Source organism: Dunckerocampus dactyliophorus, chromosome 1, assembly GCF_027744805.1.
Source record: "Dunckerocampus dactyliophorus isolate RoL2022-P2 chromosome 1, RoL_Ddac_1.1, whole genome shotgun sequence".
In the NCBI taxonomy this organism is placed as follows: domain Eukaryota; kingdom Metazoa; phylum Chordata; class Actinopteri; order Syngnathiformes; family Syngnathidae; genus Dunckerocampus; species Dunckerocampus dactyliophorus.
Window position 1 is genome coordinate 33,695,160 of NC_072819.1, and position 25,911 is coordinate 33,721,070.

Genomic DNA, 25,911 nt, shown 5'->3' on the forward strand with positions numbered 1-25,911 from the left:
TTCCCAAACAGCCGATTTGGTCTTTAGATGGGGGGGAGGAAGTTTGGAAGACTTGCCTCCATCAGTCATCATACAGCCTGCAGAGCTGTGCGCAGGTGGAGGGAATTATGATACTGCACACGACCTCCACTGTCTCTCATACCACAGGAACGGTATGACGGAAAATGTGGTTTTGAAACCGTGACTTTTTCATATTGTGGTATACCTTGGGACCGGAAACCGGCCCATGCCTAAATAGAATAGTGCAATGTTAATTCAGAGGCTCAAATGAGATGCTTGGTCCATTTGCCCAAATATTCCAGCTGGCTATGTGATGACAAAGTATCCGCAAGTATCAACATCAAATCTGTATGGCAGTGTTTACAACAATCACATTACCTTACAATAACCCCAGGATTAATGAGGAACTCACTGAAATATAACCTCAGAAAAATAAGATCACCGGGGGCCCTCAATTTACTTTCATTAAGTGTCTGACAGGAATGCCATTTATGCTAGTGTGTGTTTAGTGGTACTTAAACAGATATTAATGTTCTTCTACAATCCAAGAACCAAGCAGGCCAAAAGACAGGAATGCTAAATCAAAGAATACTGGTTATCTAAGAAAATTAAATTTTAATTCACAACTAAATTAATACCAGAAATGTTCAGAGCATTATTTTATTACCGTAGTGATCGGTTGGGTCTTATTGTTCATGGAGGTCATGGGAATGAGCAAGCACTATTTGAAACCAGATGTTTGCCATGTATAGAAGCTGCAGACAACTGCAAGCTATTGTATTAAAAGACAGGCAAAATACATCTAAGTAGAACTGAGCGCAAGAAACCATGTATCCAGTAAAAGTCATGGTGGTCTGATTAAAGCAAAGTTCTGGTATACTGTTTAACAACCTGTTGAAGTGCAAAAAAAATGTGTTCCTTTTTATAAGCATGTGTGGGCACATATGTAGATGTGTGCAAGTTACCAAGTACTGCTAATAAACTCAAAAGCCCGTAGCCTGCTTAACACTCACCTTAAGACATTTATATGCTTGGGGAATAATGGTTAAGGAGATGGAGGTAAGAGACGAGAAAAATCAGTGTAAGATGTAGCAAAATTGACTGTGCTAAAGTGTTACATCCATCAATTTTCAGGAAAGACAGATGAAACGGTGGGGTGACAGGGGTCGTTTATGTGGGGATTGTGATGGTGTGAAGGGTTAATCTCACATGGCGGCATTGCTTATGACAAATTCGAGAAAACATGTGCATCACTGTCACCATCCCCAACCCCAAATTGTATTAGAAAACCATTAATAGAATGAATCAATCAGGACACTGCTGGACAATGCAAAATATAGTGTACTTTTCCACACAGGACATTTCACAACATCTACGAAAACATTGGGAAAACGCATTGGCATTTGGAGACATAGACATTAAGAGAAGAATAAAAACAAATCCAGTTTAATTTGTGGTTTGATTCCCATCTTTGAATACATACAGTAGATCGGAAGGTCAGAAAACAGCCAGGTAAATGTATTCATCTTGTAGAATAGGATATAGGATATATTTAAGAAATTTGTTAGGTATTTGTGCAGTCTCCCCGCCCTTACTGCCACCTGCATGTGAAAACTGTTACTGTAGTGATAGCAACAGTTGTGATAAAGTGTTTCCTGGGAAACTAATGAGAGACAGACTCGAATAACTACATCAGCGCAGCAAAAGGTTGGGAGTCAAATATAAATTTTATACCTTACAGCTGTCAACCCGTTTGAGCAAATTCCTCATACTGTATAATGCAAACATACTATACATAATCAGACACAGACACTTAAAATATTACACACTGTTCAATTATAATGCTCATGCACTTATAGTAAAACCTAAGCAATGGACTTTCATTAGACCATGACAACTTCATGTCTCCCACAGGGATTTAAATTACAATGATCTCCAGGAGTTCCCTGTGGCGATCAAGACACTGAGTAAGCTCCAGGAACTGTGAGTGCACACAGACACATGCACGCACACGCATGCGCACGCACACACACGCACGCCCATGCACACACACACACACACACACACACACACACACACACACACACACTAAATAACACCTGCCCAACATGACTATCATGGCTGAGTTATCCTCACTAATCCCGTTAAGTGATTTTAATGTGGCACTCGGATACAATCTCTCTCGCCCAAAGCAGGTGCTGGCTGCACTCCCCCCACTCACCCGCCATACAGCACATACACACAAACTTTGTCTTCGCTCAAATTCAGCAGATGTTCCACAGCGTACGCGTGTCACAGATACAGCATGTGTGTTAGTGCTCAAATCTCTTGTATCCAAAAATGTTTTTCAGCTGTGCAATGGCAGGTGCAGCATGACATGCCTCTATCCCACAAACACACTCTACATCACTTCTGCAAAGACATGTCAGAATCATATTACTAGACTATCGAGCAATATATGCTTTGCATATTCCCATTTACAGGGGCTTCCATAACAATAATATTAAAGCCATCCCTGAGAGGGCCTTTGTGGGAAATCCTCAGCTCCAAACCATGTAAGATGCTTTTTCTAATTGCATTCAAGACTAAAAGTGTGAACAGTGTGAAAAACATTTAATGTGAACAATCTATACCCTTTTTGCAGCCATTTTTATGAGAACCCTATCCAGTTTGTGGGAAAATCTGCTTTCCAGTTCTTACCGAAATTGCATACACTGTAAGTATGCAGTCCAGTGAGCTCGCCTAAACACTGTGTAAATCATTCTGCGGCTCTAGCAGCAAGAGTGGACATGTGAAATGGCCTACTGAATGATGTTGTGTTTGCGTGTTGCTGTGCTGTGTCCCGATGTGGTAAGAGAGTGTGTGTTGTAAGAACACATTGAATGGCATGACTTATGATGTCTAGTGAGACAGCCTGTATTGATGTTGGATGAAAAGTGTGATGGATGAAATGAGCTGTTAGGCAGGTTGTGTGAGGACACTCATACAGTATGTGTGTGTGTGTGTGTGTGTGTGTGTGTGTGTGTGTGTGTGAGTGAGTAAGAGGGTGAGCAACTTTTGACACTTTACACCTTTTTTGCAGTTCCCTTAACAGAGCGACCCTAATTCAAGAGTTTCCTGACCTGAAAGGAACCACAAGCCTGGAAATTTTGTGAGTGTCTCCCTTTAAAGGAAAACTGCACCTTTTTTTTAATTTTTCCATTATCCACAATCCTTATGTGAAACATGTACACAAGTCTTTTTCCTTTTCTGTGCGTTCTACAGAGAGAAAAACACCTAGCATGTGGCAGCTAACAGTGCACGTAATGGGAATCCCCTATTTCAACTACAAAGCCCTTTAAAAAACCTCCTTTGCCGTATTTTGGTCATTTTAAGCATTACCGGAACTTCTTTCCTGTGCGCATTGATTTCACAGAGTCCATAGCAACTAACTCTACTTCTGTTAACAATAACTGCATAGAGATAGTGTGTCTGTTTGCTACTACTAATCATGGCAGACTTTGTGGCCACCGCTGACGACTACTTCTGGACAAATGAGGATTCAGAACCTTATCTTTTTGAGGCTGAATATACAGAGGATGGGCTACAGGGTGTAGAAGCTGAGCGGGCAAGAAAAGAGAGTGAAACATTGGAGCAGACGGGGGCCGAAAGAGTTAGGACCGGCATGACTTGGTGGTGTAATGTGGAGCTTGCCAAGCCATGCCGACATAAATCGGGTGTTTCTGCTCCACTGAGTGGCACACAGTGTTACCATCGATGGAATGGCTTTGTGTATACGGTGAGGAGGACATTGCTCTAAGAGACTGCATCACACAACAGATGAAGAATTGTTAGCGATAACAAACAAGCTGTAGAACCTTTTATCCAGCTACCCAAAATCAACTGGAAAAGACGTCCCAGGTCAGCTGGACCACACGGACAGTCCATCGAATAAGTCACCATGATATTCATTCTGATACATGGAGCACATAGTGCTTGATATCACAGCTATATAGATAGATAGATACCATATTATACCACCTAGCTGTCCACAAAAAAAACATGTGGGCTAATACTTTATTCGTAGTTGTTCATGTTCTTGTTCTTGTTTCCCAGTCAGTACAGATTGGATTGCTGCATTGCATTGCATTGTTTTGGAATGGGCCCTTACCTCTCAGTAGTGGCATGAGGCATGGTGAGCGAGGCACTGTGTCACTACACCAGAAAAGTAGTTCTTCGGTGTTACTGTATCTCCTACAATGACAATGTTGCTGTAGCTTGTTTAATATGAAGGTCACATTATGTAAATGGAACATTGTTGCCGTTTCTTGGAGAGTTTTTTTAGAGGGCTTTATAGGCGGGATAGATGCATCCCATCTTGTGCATTGCTAGCTGCTTCGTGTCTGCTGTTTTTCTCTGTTTAGAACGCACAGAAAAGGGAAAGACATGTGTTCATATCTCACACAAAGATTGTGGATAATGGGCAAAACTCCAAAATATGTAAATTTTTCCTTCAACAACCCCTCACAATCGCACACTCACTCCTATTATTTTATCAGGCAAGGTTTCTATACATCTAGCAACTACAATGACACTCAGTACAGTGCAAAACCTTGCCAAAGTTGAACCATTGACAAAAGTACTTCCTGGTACATGGAAGATGACCCGAAGAGAACCTAAACCACTCCCTGTCTAACAACGTCAGTCTCAATGGAAAGGGCTTTCACTTGCTTACGCTCCTACAATGAAAGGATTCTCCTTCTCACTACAGGACACTGACTCAGGCCAGTCTCTCAGCTCTCCCTCTGGATCTGTGCAAGCAGCTTCCTCGCCTCAGAGTAATGTAAGTATGCGAATACACAAAGACAACGTGAAAGTCAAGTGATGAACATTGTACCCCACAAACATGTATGTTTGTGTGTTGTAGGGAGCTATCTTACAATCTGATACAGGATCTGCCAAGCTTTTATCACTGCTCAGAACTACAAGAAATGTGAGTGATAACTACCAAGTCAATCCTACACACAATCATATAAATGATACACACCAAATCGCACTTCATCTAGACAGCGTGTATTTCTCGTAACAGAGGTCTTCAGCATAACCAAATAACAAGGCTAGAGTCCAGCACTTTCCAGCAGCTCACCTCTCTTAGAACGCTGTAAGTAAACCTCTATTTTGTTTTCATGCCACGTGTTTGATTTGGAACTTCATCATGCAAAACAGGACCACACTAAGCTGTTATTTGATAACAAGGAATGAACATAGGAAAAACATCTACAGTTGTATCAATAAAATAATGGAATTGGTCTTGTTCAGAAAAGGTTGCTATGGTACTGTACTGACTATACCTTTGCACACTGAAGCTTTACTGACATCTACTGGTCAGATATATTTTTCAACTAATTTCCGTTTAATTTGTTTTTTTTTTTTGTCAGTGATTTGAGTTGGAACAAGATAGAGTGGATCCATGCAGATGCCTTTGCCTCTTTGAATTCCTTGGTCAAACTGTGAGTAACATTCAGTATATATGATACATATTCTTTAATAATGTTATTTTGGACTTTGGCTAATTAGTGTTTTGTTGTTAATTATACAAATGTGTTTTAAACTAAGCAAAAAATAAGGCAATATGTATTTGTGTAAAGTACATCACTGTACTGTTAAATACCTTCAGTGCCTATATTTATTGTACTTTCTTATGTACTTGGTCATGTCATACTTTACCCACTTGGCTAGGTTTTATGTTTATTTGAGTATGCAAAATTATTAGGCAGCTTCATTAAACACCATAAAATCAAATTTGATGTAAAATATCATTTTCAATTAGATAACAACATTTTATATTGTCAGCTGTAAAATTAAACCTACAGAATGTCATTTGTCTGATATTGTATTTGGCTCAATCCCATATGTGGCAAATAAACTCTTCCCAAATAATGTTGACGTAGAGTACCACCAGTGACGTGCGGTCAGGGGACGCGGGTAAGGCAGAGCCTCATCTATCATGATGAAAAATACAAAAACGAATAACATAGAATAAATATTAATATTTGTCGATTGAACTGTATTATAAATTTATTTTCTGTATGATTCCAATTATTTTGAACATTGTCTTAAGTAAAAATCACTGAATTTGCAGATTTCTTATGGTGGGGCCACCGTGAGCATCTCTTCTCGGCTTAGTGTGCAAGGCCCGCCTGTTGTCTGAGTGCACACTGAGTTGGCTCATGGTGCCTGCCAGATTGTGTTTTTCAGCATGTCGCCAATAATATACTGTAATGTTGCAGAAACATTTAATATACACCATGACTTTCTCCAGCCTGGGTAATGTCTTTAATGTAAGTGTAGCATCATTATTCTTGCTAATCAAACAATAAATACCATAATTTCCGGTGTATAAGCCGCTACTTTATTCTTAAACTTTGAACCCTGCGGCTTATGCAGCTAATTTATGGTCATTTTCTAATCATGTGACATCTCCTTTACTTCAGAACTACTACTAATTGTTTAAATACTGTGCCACTCGCGAGTCAGTGAGGAAACGCATTCATTGGTGCCTGCCGGCGCGCTGCAATGACGTCAGCCTCCAGCGCGATTATACGTCCATCCATTTTTTATACCACTTGGCCTCCAGTGAAATGTGTTGCTCAGACGCAATGCATTATGGGAAAACTTTAAAGTTGTTGTTTTTTTCCATTTTAAACTCATATTGATATTTGATGAGTTTAGTATCCTTTGTAAGATGACAAAGTGAGTCAGACTATTATATTGAGTAATGACCTCCTGCAATTTCCAATGGGTTGACAAGCTCGTCATGAGTTTTTTCATAGCTCATGGTTGGCTCCTGTCAAAGAGCTGCCTGGTCCTCACAGCCTCGTGCGCCACAATATGCCATTCATGACGTGGACATGGCTTATATTTGGAGAAATCGTTTTTTTCCTCTAAATTTAGTGGTTGTGGCTTATGCACCGGTGCGGCTTATACACCAGCCTACAAACAGCCTATTTCAGTTTAATTGTTTTCAATAAATTACTTTTTCAAAGTACTTTTTGTCTCACTCTCCCTTCTCGTTTTTGCATATTGTAGCTCTACTGAAAACCTCATTAAGATCCAAATGTGCAAAATGCAAATTCTAGCAATTTTTCAACTTGTCTTAAGATTTTGATCAGGGCTGTCAATCGATTAAAATATTTAATTGCGATTAATCACATCTTGTTCATAGTTAACTTAGAATTAATCACAATCACAGACAGAAAAAAGTTTTTATCTATAATAAGTAGTGATGTAAATCTCTTTGTAGTAAACGACATAAACCGTGATAAAATTTTATGTAAAGGGCTATCATTTTGGAAATATTGGCCATTATTTTATTCTAAAAATAATATATATTTTGAAATCCCCCAGTTTTTGCATGTTTCATCCGATTGGCGCTTTGTCCCCTTTTGTTTGACGGTCTTTGAACGCACCATGTAACTTGTCGTGTCCAACGTTGTACAGATAGACTAACTACACTGTATTTTTTACTCTTTTTCTTTCACCTCATATTTGGTCCTAAGTGCTGACACTATGTGGGAATGCATAAAGATAAGATCTGCTGACCTTAATGAGTGTTAATGTACTGTATTGTGCAAACTCTGCTTGATGTGCATGTACTCACTGTTTGATAGTGTGTTATCTAAGGAGAATCAGAGCAGCCTTTAATAAAAATGCCTCTTGTTGTTGTAGCCGCCTGCATTTTGAAACAAAAATCACATTTCATAATGCTTGACCGAAATTGACATCAAAGCCGCCTTTTTTTGTTTCTTGGCTTCTTTTATTTATCCCAGGGACCTGACTGAAAACAGGCTTAGCTCAATGCCATCTGTGGGATTGGGGAGTCTCACTCATCTCAAACTCAGGGGCAACCCTGCGTTATACGACACCTTCATCCCCGATCACTTCCCTCATATGAGGTAAAACACACAAGCACATACTGTACAGCATAGTCTAACCACAAGCCAATTCTGACCTGTTATAACGAGAAAGCATTCATCAGTAGCAAGTCAATTCTTGTTAAAATTCCAAAAGGACTGGAAAGGTTTTGCAAAGCAAAGACAGGATGCATTTCAAAGAAGTCATAGACAGGAGGTGCCAGCAGCAATTGTAGATTATCACCTAAACCATAATCCCTTGGAGATGACCCTTTCAAAAGAAATTCACATTGACAGTGTATTATTGTACCACAAATAAAGACAGTTGATAAAGTTTCAGAAAACAAAGTTTATTTCTCGCTGTGGTTCACTTCCTTGTGGTAGATAAGACCTCAGCACTCCATGTTAGCCATAATGAATGAATGTTTGCCATGCTAAGGAATTGGGGTCAGGTAATTGCCAAGCAACGTTTATGTTAAATACTGTACATGTACAATACCTTTAATGTATCTTTAATCACGTGGCTTGGATGCTCCTAATTTATTGTCAATACAACCTCTGTCTGTCTATTACAGGGTGATCGAGATGCCTTATGCCTACCAGTGCTGTGTGTATGGTTCCTGTGATAGCTACAAGTCAGCCAACCAATGGGACACTGAGCAAAGCAACACCGATAATGAACTTCTCAAGAGAACTGTGGCCATTTACCCAATCCATGCTGACACACGATGTAAGAAAATACATCCTTGTATCTCTGTGAGCCACAATATAACACGTATCCACCAGGTACACAACTGGGCAACAGGGTTGAGATACAGAATGGAAAACTGAGTCCAACATAAGGGTCTCTAATTTTGATTGAAGCTGTCTTGACACATGTCAGAATATTGTGGAAGCTACAGTTAATCCTTAACTGACACATATTGCACAACATTAAACATTTATATGAAAAATGTTGATAAAATTAGAAAGTATCAAAAATATTGTACACTCCTGATCTAAATCTTAAGACCAGTTGAAAAATTGCAAGAATTTGCATTTTGCACTGTTGGATTTTAAGGAGGTTCTAACTAGAGGTTCGAAATACAAAAATAAAAAATGGGAGTGAGACAAAAACATTTTGCGTAAGCAATTTACTACAAAAAGCATTAAAGTGAAATGGGCTGTTCATCAACTGGTCAAAAGTTTAAGGCCGTAGACTTTAAAAGCCAAAATTTTGGCAAAAATATGGATTCAATGTAATTTTTTGTCAGGTATTCACACTTTCATGACCTCTTGATGGCAAAGGCAAAAAAGCTTTCTCTCTTTGAACGCAGTCGGATTGTTGAGCTGCATAAGCACGGCCTCTTGCAGCACGCCATTGCTGCTGAGGTTAGACACAGTAAGATAGTCATTTGAAACTTCTTCAAAGATCACGAGGGTTATGGAACAAACAAGCCAAGTGATAGACTCATAAAAATGTCACCGGCCCTGAGCCGTAGGATCCAATGGGTTCTGTCAGGACAATCCACGGGACCAGGGTCGTCAAACGGCAGCTAGCTATGTGGACATTTTACAGGGGGCATCCCTCATGACTGAAGACCCTCATCTGTGTGACTGGCTTTTTCAAAACGACAACGCTGCAGTTCGCAATGCCCTCCTGACAAAGGATTTCAAGAAGAATAACCTCACTCTTTTTGGACCATCCTGCGTGTTCCCCTGATTTAAATCCAACTGAGAACATTTGGGGATGGATTGTGTTGTGTCTACAGCTACATTATGCTATGCCTTGAAGAAATTCCATATTTATACTGCTACACGCTTGACCAGTAGAGGGCACTGTTACACTGCTAATGGAAGCAACACGTTGAGAAAGACGGTGGGGAGAGAGTGTGAAGGAGGGATGGAAAGCTAAATTGCAGCTGTATGATGCAATCCGGACAGAGCGTGATTAAAGTTTATGAAGACTTAATAGGCCTGCTTAATTCTACACCAACCACAGAGCAGATAGCAAGGGAAGTTTACAAAAATGGACATCAGTTCCAGACAGTGGATGCCCTCCATGAAGCCATCTTCACCACCTGAAGCAACATTTCCACTACCAACTTTTCAGGTGATTAACAAGAATGGCACAGCTACTCATTACTGAGTCCTTTTTTTAACAAATTATTTCTATTTTAGGGGAGGTTTTTTTTTAGGATATGCACTTAAACTTCTGATAAGCTGATGAACAGCCAATTTTATTGTAATACTTGTTTGCAATAAATTGCCCACTCAAACCTTTTTTTGTCTCACTCCCATTTCTTCTTTTTGCATTTTGAAGCTCTACTTACAAGTTCCTTAAGATTCAACAGTGCAAAATGTAAATTCTTGAAATCAACTGGTGTTGAGTTTGACCAGCAGTGTATGTGAAAAATGGCAAATCACCTTTCTTCTTTGTATTGTCCTCATACCATACAAAAGCTAAACCTGGCTAAATGCTTGTACAAATTAAAAGTACTGAGTTTGGAAGTTATGAAAGTTGGTCCTAATGATTCCAGATGATCCTGACCTGGATGAATTCCAGCTAGAAATAGAAGAGTCCAAACTTCAGGCCACTGTCCAGTGCACACCCACACCAGGTCTGTGAATATTCATCAAAATGCATATAGATGTATTCAGTTGTATTCAGTCAGAGATTAGACAATTTAGCAATATATGTTTGTATATACAGTAGTGTGAAAAAGTGTTTGCCCTCTTCCTGATTTCTTTCTTTGCATGTTTGTCACACTGTTGAATTTTTTGGAAGGTGTGTGTCCCGCTACACCTGGCGTGAAAGTAAAGTCACATTTCAGAAAAAGAATATCATACCAACAGTAAAATATGGTGGTGGTAGTGTGATGGTCTGGGGCTGTTCTGCTGCTTCAGGACCTCAAAGACTTCCTGTGATAAATGGAACCATGAATTCTGCTGTTTACTAAAAACTCTTGGGGGAGAATATCCGGCCACCTCTTTGTGACCTCAAGCTGAAACCACCTCTGAATGGCTCAAGAAAAACAAAATGAAGACTTTGGAGTGGCCTAGTCCAAGTCCTGACCTGAATCATATTGAGATGCTGTGGCATGTCCTTAAAAAGGCGATTCATGCTTGAAAACCCTCCAATGTGGCTGAATTACAACAATTCTGCAAAGATGAGTGGGCCAAAATTCCTCCACAGCGCTGTAAGAGACTCATTGCAAACGCTTAATTGCAGTTGTTGCTGCTAAGGGTGGCCCAAACAGTTATTAGAGTTAGGAGGAAATCACTTTTTTACACAGAGCCATGGTTTGGATTTTTTTCTCCCTTAATAATGTTTCATTTTAGAACATAATTTTGTGTTCAGTTATGTTGACATTGATGAATATTTAAATTAGTTTGATGATCTGAAACATTTACAGTTATGGAAAAAATGATTAGACTACCCTGGTTTCTTCCGTTTATTGATCCATTTTAATGCCTGGTACAGCTAAAGGTACATTTGTTTGGACAAATATATGATGATAACAAATACAGTATAGCTCATAAGAGTTCAATTTAAGAGCTGATATAAAAAAATGAAATAAAAAAAAATGCAATTGTTATATTTGTCCAAACAAAGGTACTGTAGTTGTATCAGGAATTAAAATGAGCAAACTAAAGAAACAAGGGTAGTCTAATATTTTTTTCCATGACTGTAAGTGTGACAAACACAAAAAATGGGGGAGAGGTCAAACGTTTTCACACCACTGCATATGATTTGTTTCATTTTGTTTTTACTGAGAATGACTTGGACATGTTTTGGTGTTGCAGGTCCTTTCCGCCCCTGTGACTCTCTTTTGGGAAGCTGGTTGGTTCGTGTTGGGTTATGGACCATCTCTCTCGTGGCTCTGCTGGGGAACTCCTTGTTACTCCTTTCTTTAATCAGTTCACCCTGCTCCATGTCACCACTGAGATTCACAGTGGCCTGCATGGGTGCCTCTAATCTGCTGACAGGCGTGTGTACAAGCACCCTGGCCCTGATAGACGTTTTAACATTGGGAGAGTTTAGCCACTATGGTGCCCACTGGCAAGGAGGTCCTGGATGTCAGGTGACGGGATGGGTGTGGGTGTTTGCCTCTGAGGCAAGTGTGTTGCTGCTGACCCTTGCGGCTGTGCAGTATGGAGTGAGTGTGACATGTGCACGCAGCTATGGAAAATCAGCTTCCCTCCGGAGTGTACGCACATCTGCACTTTTCTGTGTCACCCTTTCTTTAGCCCTAGCTTGTTTTCCTCTGTTTGGAATCGGAGAGTATGGATCCTCACCTTTCTGCTTACCGACACCTTTTCCCCCTTTGACCTCTCAGCCACCATCTGCCTTGATCTTTCCCTTAGTGCTCATTATGATGAACACCCTGTGCCTGCTCATAGTAACATGTTCATACATCTGCCTGTACTGGGAATTACTTAGAGGAGAGTGTGAAGGCCTGTGGGACTGTGCTATGATCAAACATGTTGCCTGGCTAATATTCACAAATGGCCTCCTTTATGTACCAGTAGCTTTCCTCTCCATCTGCTTCCTCCTGGGTCTCCTCTCCCTTGGGGAGGAGGTTTTGAAATCAGTACTTCTGCTTCTTCAGCCACTTCCTGCCTGCCTAAATCCGTTGATTTTCCTCCTTTTTACACAACACTTCCCGTATTTTTTCTGGTCCCGCCCGAAAGCTCCTCCTCAGCTTCGCAGGGAACTCACCTTAGACTCGCTGGTTTCTGTGGAGACAGAGAAGAGCTCCTGCTCCGAGTCTTCAATACAGGTGTCACTTGCTGATATGGATGCCCTCTGCTGTAGGGTCTCTACTCTCCACACTCAAATGGATGCTACTCGATTTTCCCACTGCTCCTCTGCCTCCTCGGTTCCTCTAATCACTTGTCAGACAACCAGTACCAGAGAAGAAGAACAAGGGAACCTTGACGAAAAGGGACATCTAAAGAGTTGTAATCAAGATATTCACAACAATTGCCCAAAGTATTGCTTAACCATGATTGACTCTGTTGCCCCAAATCCATAAACTACTAAGTTACCTGCCTGAAAACCTGGCACATTACAGGCATTCACGGGTCTTCGTGTACAGTGTGAAGATCAGTTCTGGGCCTCAAAGAACATTACAAGGATGGAACTCATGAAAAGCTAATGAGCGTCTTTTAAAAGGGAAAGTGCAACAAGAAGTTTCCTCTGCAATAAGGAAGTAAACATCAGATTATGCTTTATTATAAACAAATACTAAACATTTTAGAACCTATTCAGACTTGTATATCCTCAACAAAGTTCCAGTAAAAGCTGAAAGATTGTTTATTAAAAGAAGAACTTAAAGTGGGGTGAACTTAAAAATATATCAAAAACAAAATTATATGTATAAATGTTTATATTCAAATATTACTGATTCTGGGGCAAACAGTTTAGAAGTTTCTGGTGAATATTAATTTTCTATGCATATTTTCTGACTGGATAATAAAGGATTTATTGTCACATCAGGTAATTAACCAGATTAAGCTAACATTTCACATGTCAGTAATTTTTAAATATGTGAAACAAATTTATAGAGTTGGATAGTTTCTTTCAAATAACCAACTCCACAAATAAAAAATAAACTGACTGGGATGTAGCTATTCTATCTACCAGCAGTGTGTAAATACAATGTAACTACCTCTGAACTCGGACTATATTGGCTCACTACAGCTTTTAAATGTTCTTTTTATGACAAAACACCAAATACTTTATATATTAAGATACGAATGCAGTTTGTTTAACAAATACAATCATATGTTGCTATTTAGGTTGTACATACTACTGTGTATACAAGTGAAGCATATGTTTGAATAAAAAATAACTTTATACTGTACAGCAACCACTCTTCTCACTGCTTTTCAAAAGCAATTACCACAAAAAGCCATAGTTTGTATTAAAAAAATGTTTTTTATTAAAACAAACATGCATATACTGTACATACGTAGCTATATCACAGGGTACATATGACTAAATGAATACCTAATTAAAATAATGCAAATAAACTGCAAAATGTATGTTTCTCAGAAGCAAAGTGTGGCTTTAACCAAGGTGGCTGTTACTACACACATGTTCTCTTTGCAAGCTTGCCGCTCTCCTGCTGTGCACCAGAAGCTTCTCTTTTGCGTGATGATGCATTCTCCAGTACACTCTTTTGGCTGCTCTCCAAAATTGTCTAAACAAAGCCAGGGATGAACTATTTGGTATTGTGACTTCCAAATACAATGATCAAAATAAAATACATATTTAATCAGAAGATTAAATAGTCAACATTTAAGCAAGTGCAACACTTTAGGTCCAAATACTGTATCTGATACCTCATCATATTAACTTTACCAGTAAAAAAGTGACTATTTATGAAAACTCATATACATTTCAGTCGCTTATATGGTCAAGGACTTGGATCTCATCTAGGTGCATCTCAATAAATTACAATATCTTTGAAAATTGATTTATTTCTGCAGTTCAATTCAAAAAGTGAACCACTTATATACTATAGATTCATTACAGAAAGTGAAATATTTCAAGAATGTATTTCTTAATTTTGATGTTTGTATCTTACCGCCTATAAAACCCCCAATACTTCAATATTTTAATCACTATACCTAATCAGCAAATTAACTGAAAAAAACTTTCTGAGCCTTTAACTGGTCTCCTAGCATGAATTGAACTCCTGGAATTAAATAATTTTGCACAATATTCTAATTTATTGAGATGCAGCTGTATACCTCCCTATATTTGAAAATGTATTCCTCATTATCCTTTGTGATGTGGCCACAGTAGAAATTGCTGAAGAGGTTCTCATGATGTACCAAGCTCCCCCCTACTCCACCATTGTTTCTGTATCATCCATCTATGTTCTATCTGTACCACTTGTCCTCATTAGGGTTATGGGTGATGGGGTGGGGTACACTAGTCGCCAGTCAGTCACAAGGCACATAATAGACATTCACACATTCACACCTATGGGCAATTCAGAGTCTCCAATTTGCATGTTTTGGGATGTGGGGAAAAAGCCGGAGTAACCAGAGAAAACCCACACACGCAGGGAACATGCAAACTCCACACAGAGATGTTCTGTGAGACTCAAACCCTCGATCTCCTGATGGTGAGGCTGACATGCTTACCACTAGCCCACCGTGCGGCCTTTCTGTATCACACAGTATCTGCAGTAATTACAGGTAATTATGTTTCCTCTCACTCCCTTTTTGCCTTCTGATCTTATTTTTATTATTAGCAGAAGTAGTGAATGGTTGGGGAGTTAAGTGCTTGCTTATGTGGAGGTATGTTGAGTTTCGGTATTGTATAAAGAGTATGGCTCTTCACCAACATCTAAGTGCCTTACGAAAATGTGTTTGTTGATGTGATTTGACATTACAAGAATCAAACTGAATAAAAGCCTTACCGTGAACTTCTGAACAGCATGTTCTTCTGTGCATTTCCTGGCCTTCTGCATGAACAGCTGCTTGTTGTATCTGAACTCTGATGCCTACATTCCAAAAAATGCAAGTCATCCTGCAGTGTGTGATTATAATGTCAGGGTTATGCAATTCCTCAGCGTCACAAGAAAAATGCTCTCTAATGTATTTTTCGATGATGAAAACGGTTGTTTTAGAGTGAGTAATACCTCCTTTAACCAACAAATCAACATTTCTGCAATGAAACTGTCGGCTCAAAAGAAATAGCATAATAGATATCAGACCAGCAGACCAAAGGTTCTCAGTTCTTGCTAGAGAACATGCATAGGTCATCCCTCGTATCACGGTTATTTGGTTCCAGACCTGATAAGTGAATTTTTCCAAAGTAGGATTGAATATTGATGGAATATTTTCATAGTTTCACAGAGCATAGAAAACCTTCTAAAAACATTTTTAACATTATTGGAACCCTGTAAACATGAAATAACACCCCTATAGTCACCTTTATACTCATATTACCTAATATAGTGGATATGATAAGCAATAACATAATAACTCTCTGTTCGCATTGAGAAAGTTCCTTAACGTAATGTGGGTCTATCGTGTATGGCATTAAAAAAAAAAAAAAGGATAGACATTAGCCGATCATTCATCCTCACTATGACATTTGTCACTTGATTGATATAGTCATGCTAGTCTGACATGAATCTGGCATACATAGACGTACACTCCGACACTACTGCTAGCTTTGTTTACATCACATTGCGCAACGGTTATGCGCAGGCTACAGGATCTCTGAAGTGACACAAGAGGTGGCTCTCTAAGCATAGCAATATAGTGAGCTGACTAGTTAGCCTCCAATTTATTTATTCTAAATGTAAGAATGGGTTTGAAACTGAGGAAGGAAGAAAGACAAAATAAGCAGCCAAAAATGTACCACTTCCACATAGAATAATAGGTCATAGTCAACCGCAAAACAGCGATCATTTATTTATTTATTTATTTCTCTCTTTCTTTCTTTATTTATTTATTTTAAACGCAATAGATTGAGGAAGCGATATTAGAACCACAATGTAGCGAGGGACGACTGTATACCAAGCAGCAGCAGAATGGTTACAGTTGAAGTTACACAACAAAATTGAGTAAGACTTACTATATCAGCCATGAGAGGGTCATCTGGATTCGGTTCAGCCATCAAAAGTTGGATGGAGGTAAGAACTGTGGAGATGTTTAGGGAGGGCTTCCAGGCTCCCTGTTCAATATAACAGCATAAATATTACACTACACACAATAACCAAAAAGAAAACAAAATTCCACACATAAACAATTTATTTAATCTTGTTTGTTTAACCTTTGGTGGGAGTTTGAGGGCATCATGACAGATACGTCCTGAACAGTCAATGTTTGGGTGGTAGATGGGAGTCGTAAATCGCATTTTGGGAGGCTCAAATGGATATCTTCAAAAAGCACATGGCTGGTAAGTGTCATTAGTGAAAATGTGTACCATTTGAAAAGTATAAATTTGACAAATGTTACCTCTCTGGGACTTTGACCTCCAGGGAAAAGATTCCACCTTCATACGGAGTTCCTGCGCCACCAATTATCTCTGGAAATAATGGGAAAGAGTGAAGTAACCACTAAGATGAAATTATAACATTGAAGTATGTCAAACATCTAAAAATGCACAGTAGCTGAAAGGTACAGTACTTCAAAATATTCAAAGTCCACCAAATATGGTGGGAAAATATAAGAAAACGTTAGCATAAACATAGTAGAGTAACATTCCAATATAAAATAAGGTAATAAATAAGGTTACTGTAAATGAATAAAACTGAAAAACAAAAACATTCTTACCGTTCACAAGAGAGTGGAGAGTAAGAGGAGGAGGAACACGACTCAAAGGTCATACAACTTAATGTCAAAAAATCTTAACAATGCCTTTAAGCACAAAAATCTATAGTTTGAGGTGGTTTTGGAAACAATATTTTTAAGATACTGAAAACGCCATATTTTCCAATGTCCTCTGTGGTGGATACGATGGCTTATTACTACTACAACTACTACTACTACTACTACTACTACTACTACATGTGGTCCTTGGGTTATGCATAAGCTCCGTCATACTGTATAAGTCCAGTTTTGACGTAAGTCGGATCTTGTACCCAAATTAACTCTTAAGTCACTCACACTGTACAAGTGAAGGACATATAAAATACAGTAATAAAAAGATGAAATGCAAGAAATAAATGAAACAGTAGTTTTAAAAAAATAAAAGGCACACATTCCATTGCTTTTACTATGTAGCTTATTGGGAGAAGGAAGTAGTAGAAGAGGCAGGAGAAAAAAAAATGTGGCACTGTGTTGCTTATTTATTACGGTCACTTTCATAGGAGCAGATGCTAGAACATGCTGAATGATCCGATCGTCATCATTAATGATGGTTCATGCTAGTCCAACGTTTAAGACCAAAAGTGTTGCAAATATTGGCATGTGTTTCTCCTCTATCAGACTAATGATGTTAGATTTTCACTTCTATGGTGATGAGTTTAACTTCATGGAGTATTTCCACCAGAAGAGCCTGCCTTGTGCATGGGAGACATAACGAAGTGAAAATAGTTCATTAATAAGCAGAGTGCATATTCATCCGTAGCGCGTGCTGAAACTAGTTCTCATGCAAGTCCAGTGTTTACGGTCCAAAATTACCTTTTTAATTAAATTTATTGGAGCACGTATGTCACCATGAAATGTCAAAACTCTGAACGTCATAACCCGAAGATATATATTAGTCTATAATTATAATTTATCAAATTTATTTTTATGTTCCGTTTCTATTTAATAGATTTGATCAACTTGAGAGATGTGTGCTGCTGTGTTTTCTGAATGACCTTAAAATAGGTGTCACTGTTAGACACCTTAAAAAAATCCTGTTTACAGTCATGTTGCACGAAAACAGTGTCATTGTTTTTGCACTATTGCTTTTTGTACATTGTACTTAAATTATGCTGCAAAATATACACTGTTATTTTTTGTTTCTTTCACCCTATTGCCGTACTGCGATGCTATTGTTATCACCATGTATTACGACTCGTATCGTGAGGTACCCTAACATTCCCAGCTCTTCTCTGTATTGCAAAGAGCCAAGTCGATCATGTTTTAATAGCATTGGTTTGTCTGCCATTTTTGGAAATAAACAACTAATTAATGATATCAGCCCCAGCTGTCATATGACACTGCTCAGATTACCTTTTTAAGGCGCTACTTACGAGCACGCAGGTCGTCGATGCGTTCTTCGGTCTGCCAGCATGTGATACCTGGAGGTGGTTCTGTGCTCAGCATCTGAAGTTCTCTCTTCAAACGTGAAGCTCTCTGCATTCTGTAGGACACAGAAAAAACTGAATACCAACGTGACGTGACGTGAGACATGCGTTTCATGTCCAAGGATCTAACTAAGTGTATATTCGAATTACCTTTCCATGTATAATGTTATATTACGTGTGCTTCCGCTCATAGCACGGCCGATTTCAAATTTGACATTGCTAGCTAGCTATGTTTTGCATAGCTTACTGACGTTACAGAAGGAGCGCCACTGTCATTTCGCTACAAATAACCACTGTTGCTAGAATTACACAGAACTTACTTTATGTGAAAAGGTGTTTTTTTCTCCTCTACCTCTTCTTCTTCTTCTTCTTTTCGACTTCAGTTACACAAGGAGGACGAGCAATTCAACTTCAGTTCCGTTTATGTTTCCCTCTCATGTAACGTCATCAGCAAGAAGTTCTTCTTCGTTTGTCTAAATGTAGAAATTCTGTCAGTTGGACGAACACAAGCGCCACCTCATGTTACCTTTAATGTACTACATTTGTTGTCGTTAAAAATAACCTGCATGCTTTATTTTGTCCTTAGAAGTTTCACATTTTGAAAGCTGCGGCATGCAACAACCTATTTAGATAGATATGTTAGTCCCTGGTTTACTTTTAAAGAGGAGGCGAAGTCATCAATGCTCCTATTTTTTTTTTTTTTTTTGCTATTTCACTTTGAGTCGCCTTTCACTTTATTTCGCTCTATTGCAAGTGTTCACTCGCTTTTAACACGGGTAATAACAACATAGTGTGTAGTATGTGATAATATCTAAAACGTGCTGCTCACCCGAAAGTGAAGTCGCTGTTGGAATTAACCACTGTCCTTGCCTCATCCAATCAGACCATATTTTGCGGACAGTGCCTGTAAGGATTATCTTTCTTTCGTTTTCATTTCCCGGAAGGATCGAATAAGGAAATAGTCGAGTTGTGTTTAATGGAAAACGACATTCAGTCTTTCAAAAAAAAACTGTTTTGGGGACGCATGTTCAAGCGTTTATGTTTTTGTTGTGCACTTTTTCAGGACATTATTCTTGGTTAGTGGGTCCATCCAGAGTATTTCCATGTCACCTTTGGTCAAGGTAAGTTAGGTCTGAGGCGCCACATTGTGCTGGTTTGGTGAGATCAACTATCAGGAAGGTGTGTATTTATTTATTTGCATATATGTTGTTTTAGCAAGACAACAGAAACTACTCGACTGTAATGCATGGAAGGCAAGCCAGTGCTTCACTCAGTGGCCACCGCTCTCAGCAAGACAGTCCACCTACACAGGAGGACCTGTGGCATCTTCCTGGACAGCTACGTGAGCCATTTTTTCCTTCTATTTACATGTATTGTACAAAAGCCCAAGTAGCACCTTTTTCCAAAAACACTCTCAAGTTTAAGTACTCCTATGTGTACCTAATCCCTTAAGGAATAAACCCATCTCTGTGGAATAAGGACGATGTCGCCCACTGGCTCCACTGGGCTGAGAAGGAGTACTCACTACGGAAGCCTGAGAATGGACGCTTTGAAATGAATGGCCGAGCACTATGCTTGCTCACTAAGGAAGATTTCAGACACCGTTGCCCTAGCTCAGGTAAGACTGTACACAAAGGTAGCATGCACTGACCGAATGTATTCATGCCTGTGTGTTTCACAACTTTTTTTTTTGTCTGCAGGTGATGTTCTGTATGAAATCCTGCAGTGCGTGAAAAAGCGACCAAGGGGCGTTGTATGTGAACCCCCAAACAGATCTCATGTCCAAAACACAGAAAAGACCAGAATCCCTGACTCAAAAGTTGAAGAGCCACTGTCTCCTTACCCAGATGACACACAAGGTCAGCCACATATTTTGGAACATATTTAAATCTGCCATAAAAGAAAACACTCTTTGGGGAGCCTATACTGTTATAGTCAGGGGCGCCTGGGGGAGGGAAGTTAGTCCCTTGACTGACAGGGCATTTATCTGAGTCCTCATGCTGCAGCCTACACTCCTCTGGCCTGCACAGCGTCAGACACACAGGCACGAACGGTGTTTGTGCAATTCCTTGATGTTGTTTGGTGTTAAATTAACCACAACATTAGCGCCGCTGAAAATGTTATCACTACTGGTCCAACGTATCCAAAATTTAAAAAAATACCTCATAGCCTTGTCCAGCTCTTTACTGACGTTTTGTCATGTTTAATGAAATGAGAGAGGTAGGAAGACAGAATTTAAAGACACTTTACTGTTCTACACATTAGACAAGTTCACTACTTTTATTTCATTTAAAATGGTAATGATTGAGATGAAAGGTAGTTCTGAAGTTGAGCTACATGATGGTCTAATGAGGTATATTAATGTGATGCTGCTTATGCTTCAACTCAACAACTAAGAAAATAAATATGTGTACTGTGTTGTCAGCTTCATAGAAATTCTCTAACTCCCTCTTTATTATTATGCACAGCATTGATTTATCGCGTTTACAAAATTTCCAGAATAATTTATTAGTTTAGTTTAGTTTAGTTTTATTTGAACATTCATCAAGGCTACAATGAAATACATCTCATGAATCATCCTTATAAGTTATTACAAATTATTTAATACTTTATTCTATTTGTATATATAGTTATTAGAATTTATAATAATGCTAATATAATTTTAGGAATGATTTTAGCAACGTGTGCCCTTTTTTCTGGCTCGAGCACCTGTACTCGAAAATGTCTATGCACGTACCTTGTTCACGAGCATGCAAGAAATCAAGAGTTTGTTTTAGTGCACTTTTGTGGACATCCACTGTCTCTTAAGGCTTCATTATGCTACAGCGTCATGGCACTCGCATAAACCACACCCTCTCGCGCCTCCCCCTCCAAACCCTTCCACAGGAGCTTAACGTGCACCTCCAAAAAAATCTAACCTCATGTTCACGGTGACACGGCCCACGGAGCTGTGATTAAATACGTACATTGACTGTTGTGATCAAGTGGTTTCCTTTAAAGCAAGTGGCAAGAGTGCCGGAATGCTTTTCTAAGGAAGTACTTATCTTACATCTTCAGTAGCCAGAAACACTGAACATTACAATGAACGCAAACAAGAAAATCGACTTTCATTTCATAGTGCTGCATCCTTCATACCGCTGATGATAATTAAAAAAAGTCAGCAGCTCTAAAAGACTTTTGCTTTCAGTTTTGTGACACACTCCACGCTTTCCCTACTTTAGTTTCAGCTACTTTTGTGACCACTTTGAAACTGTTGTTCCTCTCTCACTTCTGTTTCCGACACTGTCTCCACAGTTCCACAAAAACATGAGTTCTGCCCTGAAACACAAGGCCATATCCAGGAACCTCTTAATTTGTCTTGTCAAAAAAAAACTACAGTGGCAATGCACAGACCCAATGGCCGTTTGCCAGGTAATGCTGGAAAAAGTAATAGAAAAGTATGAAGTATTACAACTGTTGCTTATAGCCATACTTGTTTACGTGTGTGTGTATTAGGGCTGTATGTATTAGCGCAATAATGGTGGTAACTAATTTATTTCATTAATTACATTCAAATTTTTTGCATAATTAATACATGTGCACCATGTCAAGACACCCCTTTTTGTTATGACAGCAGACGGAGGCACAATAGTGTCCCAACACAGTCTAATGTGCATTTTAATAACTTTATTCTGACCTGAACACATCAACAGCAGTGCAATTCCAACACCGTATATGTACCACCAACTCACAACCACGTCACTAGTCCTCCTCGGAACAACACTTCCTCATTGTCACTAGAAGACAGCGAGGTGCATTCAGGGGCACTCCGAACATCACAACAACGGCTTTATTATGCGTGCACGTGTGGTTTAAATAAACACAAAGACAAAGAGAAACAGTAAGTGGATATTCTTTACTCTACTACAGAAGTACAATTTGCTGGATTTAAGGATGCTCGGAAACCCGAGAAAATACATTTACACTCAAAACAGTGAATTCAACTTATGTGGTGACTGTGAATGCAGTGGCTCATAATAACACAGTTAAAGTGGGATTCAAATGTTCTGTTACTATTAAAGAGACAAGATTTTCAGATGCGTGGTATCTTTTAGCATGATTTACTGTACATTTCAGTTCATTTTGAGCTGTTAATACATACATAGATATAAAATTGTGTCTAGTCATTTATCTTTTTGTTCAAAAAAATTTAAAAGGGCATAGTTCACACATAGTTGCAAATGGTGATTAATCATGATTAATGTGAAAACTGTACACATACACACACATCCTAGATCTGAATGAATGAAATATTCTTATTAAATACTTTGGTCTTTACATAGTTGAATGTCCTGACAACAAAATCAGACAAAATCACACAAATGGAAATCCAATTTATTATTGTTATTATTCTTATTGGGGGTGTCTTGCTGTCCACCTGTTGTCTATTCCATTTGAACAACAGCATGTGAAATTGATTGTCAATCTGTGTTGCTTCCTAGGTGGACAGTTTGATTTTACAGAAGTGTGATTGACATTGATCGATTAAGTGTTCCCTTAGTATATATTTATATGCGCAATATAAACCACCAACACGAAAACTGAAACCTCAAAGTTAGTAAACAACAGAATTTCGCTGTACATTGTTTATGACATACACAGCTGGACTTAACACCACTTCTTCAACACCCTAAAACTGATGATCACGCTCTCTTTGTTTGTTTTTTTTTCTTGGAGCAGAGTGCAGGTTACTGTGGGATTATGTCTATAAACTGTTGTGTGATGACCAGTACCAAGGGTACATCCGCTGGGAGGACCAAAGCAGCCTGGTGTTCAGGGTGGTGGATCCCAACGGCCTGGCACGGCTCTGGGGATGCCACAAGGTGAGCACCAAGTGCGGTTCATGTTTACAAAGTTGTATCCTGCAGCGCCAATGACGCCACATAATGATAACGCTCTATGTTTTGTAGAACCGAGACAATATGACGTATGAAAAAATGTCTCGTGCTTTGAGGCACTACTACAAACTCAATATCATCAAAAAGGAGCGAGGACAAAAACTGCTGTTCAGGTCTCCTTACCACTTTATTTGTCACTCTTTATTCCCTTCCTTTAACACCCTACACGTCAGTGTGAACTTGTTATCTTTGTCACTTTCTTAGGTTTTTGAAAACACCGCAGGACATCAGGAAAGAGCAGGCTGACCCTCATGAGGCTCTGGATCACTCTCCCCTCCATGACAGTGACTATCCAGACAGCAGTCCTTCTTATGAATTAAGCCATGAGCATTTTGAGGTTTCACCGGATCGTACCTCGCCCCAGTGCTCTCCAGCTGGTCACCCAGTGAGATGAAGAAACAACACAAATCACTATAAATAGAATGTGGTATAACCTGAATGATCAATTTCCTGGATTATAAGTAATTTTTCTCACACTTATTTTCCTGGCAATATAACTAGAGATTTACTGTGCAGAAAACACTGTGAGGATGAAAAAGAATATGGGCAAACATGAAATCAAAATATATTACTGAATGATTTTAAGAATCTAAGTATGTATATATTAATGTGTGTGTGTATGTGTATATATACAGTATAAATAAATATACACTTATACCCTAATATATCTAATGTGTACTCCTATATATTAGGGGTGTTGAAATTAAAACGGGACGAGATTTCTCGTTGAGAAAAACCTCATGATAATGAACGAATCACAAATGAAAATGAACTGGATAATTTTGCTGGCCTCCATCTATTGCCGTCTGCATGTTTAGGATGTTGGGAATGCTACATTCAGAATTGTAAGTTAAACAGGCACCCCCACACAATTTTTAAAAATGCAATAATTTAACCGTACTAACAAATATTTTCTATGTACAGCACTGTATTTCATTTTGACGGTGTAATGACATGTTTACGCCAGCAGAGGATGCGTCATGGTGCTGAGTGATTCACAGTGTTCCCTAGCCTGTGTAACCTTTGATATTGGTCCAGATTCTTCTAGGTCTGGTACCCGTAACACGTGTGTCGGGTGTCCTTGTCTTTCACCTCCAAAAAGGCAGGAAAAGGGTTCACTCTGTGTATTGGTTTCAGCACATAGGCGAAAATGGTGTGCGCTCACAGAGAGTGTAGTTTAATACATCACAGAAGAAATGTTGCTCTTTAATACAGTTGAAAAGCCAGCATATCAAGAAATGCTGCAAATGTTTTATAGACATTACAAATTGCCTGTGAGAAAATACATGTGATAAACGACAATTCCACAACTTTACAGAGTGACAGATGATATATTAAAGGAAATGTTGCATTGTCATGATATAATTATATTATTATTATGAATTACGATGACTTTAGTGGTTTATTTGTTCTAAAAAGACACTGACAATAATATCTGTTTAGCATCAGTTTGTGGGACAATAAACATTTCAAAACGCACTAGCATTTTTTGTGACTGTCAAATGAAAAAGTTCATCGTCTTGTCTTTTGAGTTGGGTGTCTTGTGGCACCCCTAATATATAGTCGTGTGAAAATGTGTTTGCCCCCTTCTTGATTTGTCATTTTTCTGCATGTTTGTCACACTTAAATGTTTCAGATCATCAAACAAATTTAAATATTAGTCAATGACAATACAACTGAACACAAAATGCAGTTTTTAAATGAAACTTTTTATTAATAAGGGAGAAAAAAATACAAACCTACATAGCCCTGTGAGAAAAATGTGATCGCACCCCCTGTTAAAACATAATGAGATTATTTGAGATCTATAAGTCTGAAAAAGGTTATAAAGCCATTTCTAAAGCTTTGGGACTCCATCGAATCACAGTGAGAGCCATTATCCACAAATGGCGAAAAGATGGAACAGTGGAGAACCTTCCCAGGAGTGGCCAGCCAACCAAAATTACCAAAAAAGTGCAGCAACAACTCAACCAAGAGGTCCCAAAAGACACCACAACAACATCCAAAGAACTGCAGGCCTCACTTGCATCAGTTAAGGTCAGTATTCATGACTCCACCATAAGAAAGACACGAGGCAAAATTGGCCTGCATGGCAGAGCTCCAAGACAAATATCACCGCGAAACAAAAAGAACATTAAGGCTTGTCTCAATTTTGCCAGAAAAAATCTTGATGATCCCCAAGACCATTGAGAAAATACTCTGAAGAAACAAAAGTTTAACTTTTTGGAAGGCGTATGTCCCATTACATCTTACATAAAAGTAAAGCCGCATTTCAGAAAAAGAGCATCATACCAACAGTAAAATATGGCGGTGGTAGTGTGATGGTCTGGGGCT

The 25,911-nt window shown here is 38.9% G+C and overlaps 3 protein-coding genes across 9 annotated transcripts in view; 2 read left to right on the forward strand and 1 right to left on the reverse strand.

Moving 5' to 3' along the window:
• Positions 1–15,316, forward strand: part of LOC129186872 (leucine-rich repeat-containing G-protein coupled receptor 6) — a 53,610-nt gene extending 38,294 nt beyond the window's left edge. For both annotated transcript variants that reach the window (XM_054785619.1, XM_054785705.1), the window contains 12 exons: positions 1,915–1,983; positions 2,484–2,555; positions 2,645–2,716; positions 3,083–3,151; positions 4,751–4,822; positions 4,907–4,972; positions 5,069–5,140; positions 5,418–5,489; positions 7,809–7,934; positions 8,468–8,622; positions 10,412–10,492; positions 11,679–15,316. In XM_054785619.1, the coding sequence (XP_054641594.1) occupies positions 1,915–1,983; positions 2,484–2,555; positions 2,645–2,716; positions 3,083–3,151; positions 4,751–4,822; positions 4,907–4,972; positions 5,069–5,140; positions 5,418–5,489; positions 7,809–7,934; positions 8,468–8,622; positions 10,412–10,492; positions 11,679–12,910 (2,158 nt within the window). In that variant the 3' untranslated portion in view covers positions 12,911–15,316. The remainder of the gene's footprint in view (positions 1–1,914; positions 1,984–2,483; positions 2,556–2,644; positions 2,717–3,082; positions 3,152–4,750; positions 4,823–4,906; positions 4,973–5,068; positions 5,141–5,417; positions 5,490–7,808; positions 7,935–8,467; positions 8,623–10,411; positions 10,493–11,678) is intronic.
• ube2t (ubiquitin-conjugating enzyme E2T (putative)) lies at positions 13,782–19,587 on the reverse strand. 3 transcript variants are annotated; one of them, XM_054790391.1, is made up of 8 exons: positions 19,470–19,579; positions 18,961–19,113; positions 18,587–18,696; positions 16,860–16,929; positions 16,675–16,780; positions 16,477–16,575; positions 15,311–15,420; positions 13,792–14,080 (listed from the first exon to the last, which is right to left on the reverse strand). In XM_054790391.1, exons 3-8 carry the CDS (start codon positions 18,693–18,695, stop codon positions 13,948–13,950), a joined length of 627 nt encoding a protein of 208 aa, XP_054646366.1. In that variant the 5' UTR covers position 18,696; positions 18,961–19,113; positions 19,470–19,579; the 3' UTR covers positions 13,792–13,947. The 3 variants fall into 3 exon arrangements, with proteins under 3 accessions (XP_054646449.1, XP_054646366.1, XP_054646535.1); XM_054790560.1 differs by having other exon boundaries at positions 13,803–14,080; positions 15,311–15,394; positions 19,470–19,573; XM_054790474.1 differs by lacking the exon at positions 18,961–19,113 and having other exon boundaries at positions 13,782–14,080; positions 19,470–19,587.
• On the forward strand, positions 18,758–25,048 carry etv7 (ETS variant transcription factor 7). 4 transcript variants are annotated; one of them, XM_054789116.1, is made up of 9 exons: positions 18,758–18,775; positions 19,704–19,761; positions 19,856–19,982; positions 20,094–20,258; positions 20,341–20,499; positions 21,935–22,051; positions 23,360–23,502; positions 23,590–23,690; positions 23,782–25,042. In XM_054789116.1, the coding sequence occupies exons 2-9, from the start codon at positions 19,744–19,746 to the stop codon at positions 23,969–23,971; spliced, it is 1,020 nt and encodes a 339-aa protein (XP_054645091.1). In that variant the 5' UTR covers positions 18,758–18,775; positions 19,704–19,743; the 3' UTR covers positions 23,972–25,042. The 4 variants fall into 4 exon arrangements, with proteins under 4 accessions (XP_054645091.1, XP_054645010.1, XP_054644918.1 ...); XM_054789035.1 differs by lacking the exon at positions 18,758–18,775 and adding an exon at positions 19,197–19,546; XM_054788943.1 differs by lacking the exon at positions 18,758–18,775 and having other exon boundaries at positions 19,557–19,761.
• The last annotated feature ends 863 nt before the right edge of the window (positions 25,049–25,911 follow it).